At 40.8% G+C, this 13,638-nt stretch overlaps 1 protein-coding gene across 1 annotated transcript in view; it reads left to right on the top strand.

Moving 5' to 3' along the window:
- Positions 1-13,638, top strand: part of pacrg (PARK2 co-regulated) — a 117,151-nt gene that overhangs the window by 18,509 nt on the left and 85,004 nt on the right. The window contains exon 2 of the mRNA XM_029494309.1: positions 278-412. Coding sequence (XP_029350169.1) covers positions 278-412 — 135 coding nt within the window. The remainder of the gene's footprint in view (positions 1-277; positions 413-13,638) is intronic.

Genomic DNA, 13,638 nt, shown 5'->3' with positions numbered 1-13,638 from the left:
CAATATGGAGGCAGAAAAAAAGATGATCCTAACAATGCCTTTGGCAGTGCCTCTGGCTACAGGGCCAGCACACACACATGCACACACAAGCACACACTATCTTTGTTTCGCCTTCCTTAGAGGCACAGAGAATCAGGCACGTGTCTCCCTGAATTACCTTTAAGAAAAGGCAGTGGGTGTGATTTTATTTTTATGTGTTCAATTGTTGTGTACGTCTAATTGTGTCTGTTTCTCTATGTTACTCTTCATTTCCATTTTCCCCTTTGTGTCTGACCAGGTGGTGGGTCCTCCTGCTGCCGGAGCTTTTCGGGAACGCCCTTCTAAACCAACCATCTTTCGTAAGTTCTATGAGCGCGGAGAATTTCCAATGGCACTGGAGCATGACACCAAAGGCAACCGCATATCATGGAAGGTAGGGGCGCTGACCTTTGGTAAGAATTGACCAATCCAATGCTTAAGGTTTTCACACAGTATAGACAAAAGGCTATACTGCTAAATGTGTCATTAGGGAACTCTGTATGTGAAAATGGGGATGGGGGTTTGTTCTCTAAATACAATTTAAAAGTAAATGAAATGCTATTGGGACTTAATTAGAGCTTGCAAGGAAGAAACATAATCAGTCCATGAAGAAAATATCTGTCAGAGAACATCCAAGAATTTTTCATTTACAGTTACACTCAACTCTGAGATACAGGAGTGTATAAGTACAATCTTTTTTACTCTACCTTTGCTGTCAAGGAATTGCAGTGGTTGAATGTGAAAGGTTGACATGTGCTATGCAAACGTTTGTTGTCAGCATTATCAACCTGACTGTTGAGGATGATGGCAGTTTTTCACACACTCCCACGTCCAATGTGGGCCATTATCCTGTAGGAGGCAGTGTAGATTAGCTCACTTCAATTCTCCACCTGTCTCACACAACCTATCAATCATATGCACTCTATAAGAACCCAGGGCAGTAACAGGAAAACTTGGAGAGTAATTGTGTATTTGAGTGTACTATATATGTTTGTGTGTGTGGTTCAACACACAAGCCTCCAAATAGCCATTAGGCTTCATATTGGCACAGTGTGTGCAGGATGGATGCATTCTTCTAATCACCATGATGCTTTATTTCACTTCCCACTATGCTGCGAGCTATTCTATAACTTCACAACTGTGGCGCAGCAGCCAGTCTTAATGGCATTTATTCATAGTAAGCAACAATAAATGAATCAAGCAAATTATGCCCCTTTTCTAATTTTTTTTTTTTTTTTTTTTCAACTTCAAAGAGAGGTGGAAGGGTGGGTGGGTGAGTGAGCTTTTTAGCTAGTTAGCTGTCTGTCTTCAGGTGAAAACACTGTAAAAGCAACTCTCTTTGTATGAATTATTTATGTAAAATGTTCAAATGAGTCTTTGCCTTTGCAAGAAATAATGGATTTCTTTTGTCCTCTGCCCATGAAAACTCAGCACTCAGCAAATGGAAACTGCTGCTATGAAATTGTTGCTGTCATATCTAGTCTGGCTGTTATGCTTATTGATTAAAAAGAAAAACAAAAAGAAAACACGCACTTGTCATTTTTAAAATCATTGGCAGATGAAGAGTCAATTGCTCATGTCTATTGTGACTTCAGTAAGCAAGTGTCTGGAAAATGTTTTAATGGAAGAGATAAATTTTTCCTTTATCTTATTTTATTTGCTCTTCCCTTTGCTTGTTTATATGGTCCCGGTATAGATGGTTGCCACTTGGTCAGTGCATTCATCTATTCTGTGGTCATATACTTGGATATAGTGTAACAGTGAGCGTAACCGTGATTGGAGTTAGTGGAGAGAGGTAACTGTGTGTTTGCAGTGAGCTGCCCTAGGGGCACAGGTTCAAGACGGCAGCTCAGGATCAATCCCAGTCTGAGAGCTTGGCCCCCTAGCAAATAAAAAGTCTGGATAGGAAGAAAAAAAGATTCTGTGTTGATTTAGTTTGTGGGCCCAGTACCCAAGCATACAAGCACAAGTGTGTAAACTCATCTGTGTTTTTGTGTGTATGTGTTCATGTTAGAGGCTTAGCTTCCTGACTAAAAAAATGCTGTGTATATGTTTTCCCCTGTGCAAATGAAACTCTCAAATTCTTAAGTTGACTATGAAATACACAGGCAGCATATTTAGCCAAACAAGTCCGTCCAATCAATATCAGCATCTTCTCTGCACAGGTGCACACGTGCACACAGTTCCTGTTGCCTTCTGCCACTGACATGGTTGTTCCTCCTCCAAGCAGCAGGGAGCAGCAGCATGTGTTTCTGTGCACTCAATGAATCATCTGCTGCACGTCATTAACATTTCCCCTCTCACGCCCTAATGGTGCAGCAGTGGGCTTTATGTGAGGTAACATTCTGGTGGAAAATCAGTTTTGCCATTGCCTGGAAACAATTACTTGTGTTTCCCTAACATTTTTGATAGCAATGAAGAATTTTACACTCATTATCTGTGATGCTGCAACTGAACAATAAGCAATCTCATTCTTGTTTGAATATGTTCTCATCACGGTGACTATTATTACACTTTCTAGGAGACTTTGCACATCTCAGTGGTGTTCTAGTTTCGTCTTGCTTTCATTCTTGCAGTTTTGCTGGCATTTGGATGAAATTTACACATTTAAAATAGGAAGTGCCTATTACAAGTGGATTAAGTTGCAATCCATAAGTAAACTTTGTTGCTACTACTTGCTAAAATTTTAAGATTAATTCTTGATCATAATTTTTCGTGTAAATCACATGATACAAATCATTCTAGTATAAAATCATTAAGGAGGAATTAAAGTGGAATTTAACTCTAAGCTTTGTTTCCATGACTTAATCTGTTTAAAAGTTCAGTATCTGTTTCACCTGTGGCTAAACTTACCATCGCTGTCGGATGTTGTCAGAGCTGTCTGTTGTATTGTCAGCTCACAACTTCAGATCAAAAAAGTGATTTTCTCCTAGTATTATGGTCCTATTTAAAAAGTAAACTTTTAATGCTGAACAATGGACAGTAGACTCAACATAATAAGCTAAAATAAAACAAAATGGTATTTGTTACATTTAAAATGCCATAGTCAATGTGCATTCCCTTACCTCTGAAAAAATGTTTGACTTGATAAACCCTTTCTCCACATTTTAATGGTGGAAAGTACAGGATTGGCTTTCATGAACTGTCTTGCAAAAGATCAGTAAAGTGTCGCTTCACAGTGGAATCAGGAGATTCCAACCACTTTATTGAAAAGGTAGTAACTGAAATCAGTGATAATATAAAAATGAATGTATGTAATCAAGCACAATATGCATGATTAATTGTGGAGAGAAAACATCAATTTCTAATTATCTACAATTACTTTTGCAGTGCTAATCATATTTCCTGGTTTAAAAACGTCCTGAATTTGGATAGTTCAGTGTTGGTGGGGAATTCTTGATATATTTTTTCTAATTTGGATGACAATAAGGACAGGGCATGGTGAAGCTGAATGGATGCACAACACTATTGGGAGGACATGTCTTGTTTTCTTGCCATAGCAAATTTAAAATGAGCCTTACCTGTTAATGCAAACTATGAAATGCTTTTTAGCTTTAAAGAACATGCTCTGCTGTACTTTGGGGTGAGAGTATGATCCTGTCTGAACTATGAGTTCTATACTGCAAACATTAAATTTTTGTTGAACATAGAAAATATTGTCAAACAAGAACAATAAGTAGAAAATGTAGTGTAAGTGATCACAAATTATTCCTGAAGGATACAATTTAGGGTCTGCATTTGTGTTTGTGCCTGCATGCTGGTGCATGCAAGTGATTTTATGTGTGTTTGAGTCTATATATACAGGGGAAATGCAAGTGAACTAAATGTCAAGGGCAAGTTGAAAAAGGGAAGGTTGTATCTGAAAGGTAATTTGGCTCTCCAGAGGTAAAAGCCTCAGCTGTAATGGCGCGCTCAGGTAAAAGCTTTACACGTATGGGGAACATGTGCGGCAGATAGATAAGAGAGAGAGAGAGAGGAGTGAGTTTGTATCCTTTGTGTGTACTTGTTTGGTAGTGTGTGTGTGTGTGTGTGTGTGTGTGTGTGTGTGCACGCTTGGCCCCTGCACAACATAGAAGCCAAAGGCCTGGAACAGTACCGAAATCTACTATGATCCCCAGTGCCAAAAAAGAGGGAGATGGAGAGAAGGAGTAAAACAGAAAACAGGGTGATAGATAGATAGATAGATAGATAGATAGATAGATAGAGAGACAGACAAGTCTACAGGGACCCAACAATCAGGAGGCATGGCAGCCGCTTGGCTCTCAGTTATAATGGATGAGATGAGGGCTTCCTTTGGTCCCTATGGGGTTTGATTTGACTCTCCCATTTCTACCCTCTGCTGCGCTCTGCAGGCTTGCAGCCAGACATCGTGGTACATCGTGGTACATGCTTACACTCTCCTCACATGTATAGTACACCCCAAAACCTTGTTTATTTTATTTAATTGATTGCCCATCTTCTTTATCTGTCACTTGATCTGCTGTTCTGCTCTGTGTCTCCTGTATGCTCCAGGTTGTTGTTTTGTCCTCTTTATAAATCTTGCTTGTCTGTTGCTGCAGCCCCCCCTCCCCATGTCACCCACCACCCCCATTCTCCTGGGTCAGGTACTTTATCTATTCCCTTTTGTCCTTTTATGGGGTCTGTCCAGGGGCAGAAGACAAAAGAGCCATTTTATAAAAATATCAATGCAAACCTGATTTCTGCACACCCTCCGCCATCACCCCAGCCTCAGTCGGCAGAGGGGGTGCAGATATGAGGGGGGGACAATCAATTAATCTGATCAAGAGCTTTAGGAAATGGAGAGCGTAAGCGTTCCTAGGGGACGGATATCCATCTCCTTGGGATGATTGAATTACGCACAGAGTGAGAGTTGGAGAGGAGGGAGGGCTGGAGAAATGAGGTGGTTAGGGTGACCGAGGATGAGGTAGCATGTGCTTAAGAAACACAGTGGGAGTGTGTGCTTGATATGAGAAAGTGAAATATACCGAGGCAGACAAATCAAACCGAGCAAGAGTAAGGTGAAAGAGAGATGAGGTCAGTGCAGAAACGGCGATGGAAAGAAGTCTTATTTTTTCTCCGCTATCCTTTGTGTGCATCCAACCATTAATCCTCCTTATCAATCTTATCTCATTATTGATAACCCCTTCTTTGACAGTCGTATTATATGGCATGGGTACATCATTTTGCTTTTGAGCCAATTTGTAGCCAAGTGCTGCTCTTTTTGTTTCTTTTTGTTTAACAATAAATTGGTGTATGCAAATCAGCAGGCGAGTAACTTCATCGTATATACATATATATACGATATATATATATATACACGATGGGCCTCTCCCATATATATATATATATATATTTTTTTTTTTTTATATATCATAAACATAGTACTGCCTTGCAATGGACTGGTGACCTGTCCAAGGTGTACCCCACCCTTGCCCAGTGTGAGTCGGGATTGGCTCAGTCACCCCCGCAACCCAAAAATGGATAAGCGGTTGAATGAATGAATGAATGAATGAATGAATGAAAACATGGTACATAATTGACATGAGCTCATTGTAACTTTTGTGCATTGCAAGTTAATCTGAGGAGAAACATTATGGCTAGACAAAAGCGCTGGAGCACAACAACTTTTTCATGCCTCTCTTAGTGTGTTCTTCCATTGTTTTGGAAGTTGCCCAATATGGTGCAACATATTGCTCAGAAATCCACTACTCTTTTTGAGGCCACACTTGTATAAAATTACCTTGCCTTCTAAATCTGTTGAATGCATACCATACATTTTCTTATAGTCTGTGTGAGTGATTTCTTATCTGCTGTGAGCACTAGAGCTTTGTCGGGGAACCTTTGAATAGACAGAACAAAATGGGGTTAACCATGCGTTTTCTCCAGCTCCCTGGCTGGAAGCTGGAGACTCAGGGGGGATAGTTCTGTGTCATAAGGAAAGAGATGAAACACAATAAGATGGGAGAATATGAACAAGCCCCCCTGGGCTTTCTCTAAGAGGAGAGAAAGAGAGAGTTTAGATTAGAGAAGTGGAAAAAGCACCAGGCATTCTCACTGAAAATGAGAGATGAAAAGAGAAAGAGGAATCGAGGAAGGAGGTGGGAGAAAAAGGTCTTCAACAAACAACACTGGCTAACCATCAAGGCCTGTATGGGATGCCTCCCTGGAGGGAGAGAATGGTAGAATGACTGCTGGGAAGAAGGCAGATGAGCTGTGGCACTGCCATGCTGCTGGCGTAGGATTGCAGGAATGGAAGGACTGTTGGAACCAAGGCGTCCAGCAGAGAGAGCTTGTCTGTGGATCTTGAACTGCCGCACCACCTACTGCCCTCAGCCATTATTCATAGCAGATGAATGCTGCATGAAACTGATGATGGTTGTTTAGCCTGTGGGCCTTCCACTCTTGCTGTGGTATGACACAATAGCAAAAATGGATTTTTGGAGAAAATGGAGGATCATTGGCTAAACTTTTATTTCTGAAGCTGACTTACTATTTGAATCAAATGACTTGTGATGTGATGTGATGTGTCTACTACATGGCCCTGCTTCTGTATGTTACTTAGATATACCACAATATAATGTGGCTTGAATATTTTCCATGGCTATACATATGTATCTTCCAGATCACTTGGAACCTGCAGCCAACTGCTTCCCAAAATTGTCTTCCCTCAAACCAGCATGACAATGCATATATTGACATTCCATGTCTGCAGACATGGAAAATGAATGTCTCATTCTGTGTTTTGATTGCTGGAATGCGCTGCAGCCTCGCATCCTGAGATCCTCCCCCTATGTTTTGCTCTTACATCCTCTCCTCACACCCAAGCACACCCATCTCATGAACACCCTGTTGATCTCAGTCCACCTTCCTACCCCAACCTCCCAAGTGTTCAAGTGTTCAACCCCAGCTGCAGATCCGCATACCTGACTCCCCCATGCATGTGGTAACTAAAACAAACATTGACACTCTGTTCTAGAGCAACAAAGGATTGCGACTTCTGAGGGAAATGAGAAAAACTGCTGGATGTGGTTGAAATCATAACACCACAGGGAAGAGAGGGAAGGAGATTGTGGAAGGGGCCAGCTACAAAATTAGGCAATGACAGAGGACAAGACAAAGGGGGATATGACTTGTCTGCCAAGGCTACAAATCATGTCCCTGAATGCAGCATCAGTGCTGTCACCCCTCCCTCCCACAAAATAAGCCAGAGATCTATTGATTGGCACTCGTATTTGCTAGCGGGCTCCAGCTCAAAATGGAGCCTTTAATTAACTTAATGGACCGGCTGCAGCTGTGTGTGAGTAAGTGAGGGAGGAATAGAAATAGAGGATGAGAGGGAGTGAGAGCAACATAACGAAGAAGTGGGGGTAACTTGCAGACCCTCTCTGTTATCAGTCAGGGAAGACAAAGATTTGAAAGTGAGTGTTTGTGTCCTCTATGCATCCCCTGTTACCTGCATCTTGTGCTGTCTTGTACCATGCATTTTTTTTTCTTGTTTGTGTTGTTGTTTGTATTTTTTTTTTCTAACCAATACCCTGGTCTAACTGAAGAAATTGAACATTCAGGCCTGCTGCAATTTCAACTGGCATTGCCCCATTCAAATCAGCCATCATAATGGTTTAAACCGGCATGTTTGTGTTGGTCTGATAGGAGTATCCGAAAAATGCTACAATGCAGCCCTTTATGCTCTGCTCTTAACAAGCAGCCACCTTCACTGAGCCTCAGACTCTCCTTCGACTACCCACCCCTCTCTCCCTCTCTTCTCCACACACCATTCTCATTCCTGTCCACTCATCCATTCTGTCAAAGGTTAATTGGTTTGGAAATGATTCGATTCATTCTGGACGTTAATGCTGTTATCATGCTTTTGTTCGAAAAAAAGGAAAAGAAAAACTACCCCCCACATGCACTTAAGCCTAATTTAAAATAAAGGGGAAAAGGGAAAAAAAAAAAAATCCAATTTAATCTTTTTTTCCTTACTCAGGCTCAGGCTTGTCCCCACAAGTCTTTTCCTTTAAATTATGGCAGAATTTCATTACCTTGAAAGCTTTTCTGCCCCCTCCCTCTGCTCCCCTCCCCGTCTCCAATACTTTGAATGGATCAGGACTAATGTCTTTCTTGTAACCTCAAGGTCGGAATATTTGGATCCGTGGAAGCGCTCAAGGGTCTCTGTGATTAATGCACTGTACAAAGTACCTTGGTATAATGCGGTGGCAGATGACTGCACAGAGTGATCAGTTGTGCACCCACACGCACACACAAATATGTGGACACACCACTATATCCGCTGGAAGTAGTTGTAGATAGAGGTGCCCCTGTCAGTGCCCTTGATGTGGATCATGGGAGGCATTCATATTCAAATAGGGTTACCTAGAGGCCCTTTCTCAATTCCCCCATAGTGACAGTACAGTATTTCCCCAAGAAGCTTTATGCTCTTCTCTCCTCAGTATGTTACATCTTTACTTACACAGGCTTTGTTGGACACAACCAGTCCATCACCTTCCTCAGAGCTGGTTATGGGATGATGGATTTTCTTTGAAGCACATCATTTGCAATGCAGTTTATGTATAAACAACTAGTCCAGTTTTCATTTACCCACAATATGACACATCAGAACATTAATTAGATTATGTCTAAATGTCAAAGGGAGATAATTTTTTCAACTCTGGTATCTACAGTAAAACAGCCTCTGCTTGATTACTACTGTGGCCCTAATGCTTCACACTGATAAAACTGCAATGTCAGATAAAAATGTGATTTTCTGTGTTTCTGCAGCCACTTTGCAGAGGTCCTCAAAGTGGCTCCTGTGCATGTTGTCCACACACTATTGGTCAGAAAAAGTTGTTTGCGGAGCTGCAGATGCTATCTTCACTTTTGTTAATTATTTACATTTGGTTCCACAAATCTGATCAATAGTTAATTGAGCCAGTGGGAGCAGTCTCAAGAAAAATGAAAACTTTGCAGAACTAGGGGACAGTCTCTTCAGTGCTGCAACAGAAGGGAGTTTTACTTTCCTTTCATACTTTACTCATACTTTCAAATATATTTTAAATTGAATGTTGTAATATTGTTGTAATATTGTCTTAAGTGGATTAAAGTAAAGTAGAAAGCTTAAGAAATGCACTGAATGGCATCATGCTCTGTACTCTCCTTTACTCTTCACTCTTATTGCAGCAATAATTCTAAATGGAAACATTTTAAGGGAGTGAAGGACTCCTGGCCATTCACTTGATTGAACCACCATTTAAAGTGGCAGGTGGCGGACAAGAATACACTGTGTTTGTCTCCGGTGGGTTGTTAGGAAAGAAGCCACTGAAGTTCAGGGGGCTGTATTTATCAAAAGGTGCATAGAACCACACCAAGGTGTGCGATCTGCCTGTGTGTACAGGGTAGTTGCTAATAACACAGCATGCATAGGCATACTTACTGCACTCAACAGTAATGAATGCTGCTTGTTTTAGTGTACATCTGCTCATTGCCAATGTAGTTCACATTTCATGTAGTTGTAAATTGGCTCATGTAGCCACTGAAGTTGGAGATAGTTGTGACCTCAGTAAAAACAGTCAACAGTTGCCTGTTAGGAAATAATATGATTTAGCTTATCCATAATCAGTCTGTCCTGAGCATGACATTCAAAGTCCACATTTTTCTAATCATAGAGATAATTATATAATTATCTCAATGTTTAACATTCCATGTATTGTAATATGTTTGATCATTTAATGTTACAATGTTATTCTGTGTGGGCATCAACATCAGTAATCACTATTAATGGTATATCTTACATTAATCAGATGTACATCAGTGTGTGGGAGAAGTGACACCTGCCACATACCACTAAGGTGAGCTAAATATGATATTTGTTTATTTGTTGATAGACAAATAAAATCAACACAAATTAAGATATATATATATTAAACTCCTATTTATACATGAAGGTTTTTAAAAGTTTTGGATGACCTGACAGTAAAGAGGTTATTTCCTTCACCAAAGTAGTAAAAAAAAAACAAAACAACAAACTTCTCAGACAATGCAGCCAACATCGATGAGCTAAATGAAATTCAGCAAAACAAGAATGTTTAATTAGCACTTTCACACATGAAATTTACAAATGGGAAAACAAATGGCATGACTGTGAACACTATTTCATGTATAATAAGAACTGTTGCAGCTCTTAGAAAAAAAAAAACAAGGTGGGGGGGGGGGGGGGGGGGGCGACAAATTGCAACAAAGGCAGTGATAGACACTAAAGGGTTGTGGAGTATTTCAGTGTCATCCATCGATTACAAAATGGCAGCAATAATTGGTCAATTGTGTCTAAAATGCATCATCCCTGATTGTCTTAGAGAGAGTACAACTCTCTTTGTCTGCCACAAAAGAGACTACACTAAAGTCGTGACCTGATTGTTTGAGTTGGTGCAATTATTTTAGCAGTTGCAATACAGTACATTTATCCCACATAGCCTATTCAATTTATACTAAAATATTATATTTATGAATAATATAAAAAAAATATGAGAGAAATATATTCCCCTAACAATAACTATGCAGGGAAAGAAAGCTATAACCTGTTAAAACTACTTATGTGAAAATGCTGTATTATCCCATATTTAAATTGCATTGAGGACCCTATTTGACAATCAATCTCTCAGTTACAGTGGACAATAGAATCTAGACAAAAATCTATTGTTATGAGTTGAAAAGAACACAGAAAACCTGCTAGTCATGTGTTATTAGTATTACAGCTTTTGTATTCCAGACAGGGAAGGCTAGTGATGAAGCAGACCCCGCTGTATTTGACTTAATGTATAAATGTACTCATGTGCCTGTCTGACTGATTGAGTGACAGGAAGTGATAAAGGTATGCAGTATCAGCTCCATTCTAGTGACATGTTGTGCCACAGCTCAGGGACTCAGTTGTGTGCACCTGGTAATGCTTCAGGGACCATAATGTATTATGAGGAGAAATTCATCTCATTGTTTCAGTTCTATTTGCCAGTTGATCGGCACGTTCACCATTGTTAACTGACAAATGTGTCAATGACTAATCTGCCTTGGTGTTCGACCACCACACCTTGTATTGGCTTCGGCGTTTCCTTATCTCACTTCTGTTTCCAGCCTGTCACTGATAAGAGAGAGCAGAGGGAGAGGTTGTGCGTGTGTGCGGAGCTGGGGGAAATAAGAAAAATGTAAAGAAAAAGAGAGTGGTAATAGAAAAAAATATAGAGTGAATGTAAGTGCAGACAGAAATCAAGAAAGAAATAGGGCATGATTAAAAAGGGAGCTCTCCATGGCTACACTCCCCCATTTCCCCTGTTTTGTGTTACTTTTCTGAACATGCTGGGTTGTCATTGCCTTATTTCTTGGGAGCAGATAAACAGCATGTCGGTTTGTCCTCATCCTACTCGAGCCTCAGGCTTGTATAAAGACTGAAGAGGAGAAGAAATCCAATACATCCATCCATCATTCATCTTTCGGATAGTCTCTTCTGTTTTGAATTGTGTGTGTAAATTAAGTGCACATACATACTGTATTCCTCAAGTGTAAGCAGGGAGGTTCAGTAATTTGTGTTCAGATAGATGAGCAATAAGAAGAAAGAAGCGTGGTACAAGCCGGATCTGACTTGACTGAGCAGTTTTGCTAAATCTGATTTGTTACATGACGGGTGCTCTGGCTCACCTCGCTGAGACAACCTCTGGCTGCAATCTGGGTGTCTTTGTCAGCTCAGAGCAGCCGGGCCCCCAGAATCGCTGAGGTGGTGGGTTTTCCTCTTCTCCCTCGCTCAATTTCTACCCCCTCCCTTCTTCTTGCCTACATCCACACATCAGCATTTTTTCTCCTTTGCTGTCACCCATTCACACATGCATTGGCCAGAGGCTTTCTCAGCACCAGGGGACTGTAGTTTAGAGACAGAAAACCCCCAGATCATTTCTTACTGGCAATTAGCAGCACACAGACATTTAGCTGTATCCCACTCAATGACCTGACACAGACAAATGGAAGGAAAAATGAAAGAAAGTATGACAAAAAAGAGGAGGGGAATGATGAGAAAGAGAGAGAATAAAACATAGACACACAAGGGCTTGATTAAGTGGTCTTTTAAATGCGCGAGTGGGTAGCAATTCAGCAGCTCTTTAGTCTCGGGAGGACCTGTCTCAATTACCCTAATGAGCCAGAGTGACTCTGGCTATGGGAGGCAGGGAGCTCAGGAAGGCCACGCAGGAGATGCAGGGAGAGCAAAGGCCTCAATGTGTGTGAATTTTTGTCTGTGATACGCACAGGATGTGGATGCCCTCTGAAGTTAAATGGAGCATGCTGTGCTCCCAATGAGCCACTGTTAGTTTGTGGATTGACACACAGTGATCTCCCAGTGTGCATATCACTTTCTCATCTGTGCTGTCAGGGAATAGCAGTTAACCCCATTCTGCCCTGAACCTTCTGAACCTTGGACTTCACTAAACCAATACATATCTTCAATAAAGGCCTGGCATAGAGAATGCATATGTCACAATGTTTAGACCTACCCCTGTTCTTATTCTGTCTTTCAAAGGCAGGATTAAATCAGTGACCAGCAAAGCCTCGTTGTTTTTATGTGCTTAAGTCAACAGTGAGAGTTTAGCTTTTTGAAATGTTTAACATTTTCTGATGCAGTATAGTTGGCTTGCTGCTTCCTGTCACCACGAATCGAACTAGCCTCTGTGCTGGGCATTACCCTTTTCCCTGACAAACACACAAACATGCCATAGAGCATTCTGCACCATGTCATCGTCACCAGCAGCCTTACCCTTCATATTATATCCCATAGCCTCTCAGGAATGCATGTTAGTGTGGGAGAATTAGGCCTTTATTATAGGCAGCAATTAGAGTTGCTGCCTATTATTCACATTACCCTTCTCCATACTTCATGGGACACATCAGGTTATCATATTTTCCTTATGCACATCACATTCTGTTATTTTATGTCCTGTGATATCTACTTGCAAGTAAAATGTATTATATTCTTCAGAAAAAAAATATTATTTGAGATTAAATGACATTGCTATCCATTCTCTCTCTGATGTCTTTGGACTGCTGTCCTCAGTCAACCATTGTTTTTGCCTCCATAAGCAAAAGGTCCAAGTAAGGTCAAGGTTGCCTCGTCTAGACAGTAAAATAACTCCTCCACAAAATTTCAAAACTATGCCTTATTCTCAATGTTGAAATTGCTGTTGTTCACAGTATTTTTCTTTGTTATTTTCCAGCAATTTTTACCTCTGAGTAAGAAGTCTCTGAACCTGTAGTCAAAATTCCCCTGCAGCTTAATTTCAGTGTGGGATTTGTATTTGGTGACCCTATCAACTTCTGTCAAGCATCACTAACAGGTCAAAAAGTCCCTGTGGCCAGACCTAGGTCCATTACAAAGGATCACAAAGAGGTATCTTCTATTACCAGGACAAATCCTGTGGCTATTGAGGCTCCCAAGAGGATGAATCTTATTAACTTGTCTTTACATTTCTGCCAGTGCAACACTCGACACCCGACTACCATACCCTCACACAATCATATAATAAATTACAACCTGGCTAGCCCAGCCTAGCCTGGCCTTTCTTAAGCACAGCTACATTTACCAAATGATACAAG

This window comes from Echeneis naucrates, chromosome 22 (genome assembly GCF_900963305.1).
Source record: "Echeneis naucrates chromosome 22, fEcheNa1.1, whole genome shotgun sequence".
NCBI classification, from domain to species: domain Eukaryota; kingdom Metazoa; phylum Chordata; class Actinopteri; order Carangiformes; family Echeneidae; genus Echeneis; species Echeneis naucrates.
This window is presented reverse-complemented; position numbering and strand designations above follow the sequence as displayed.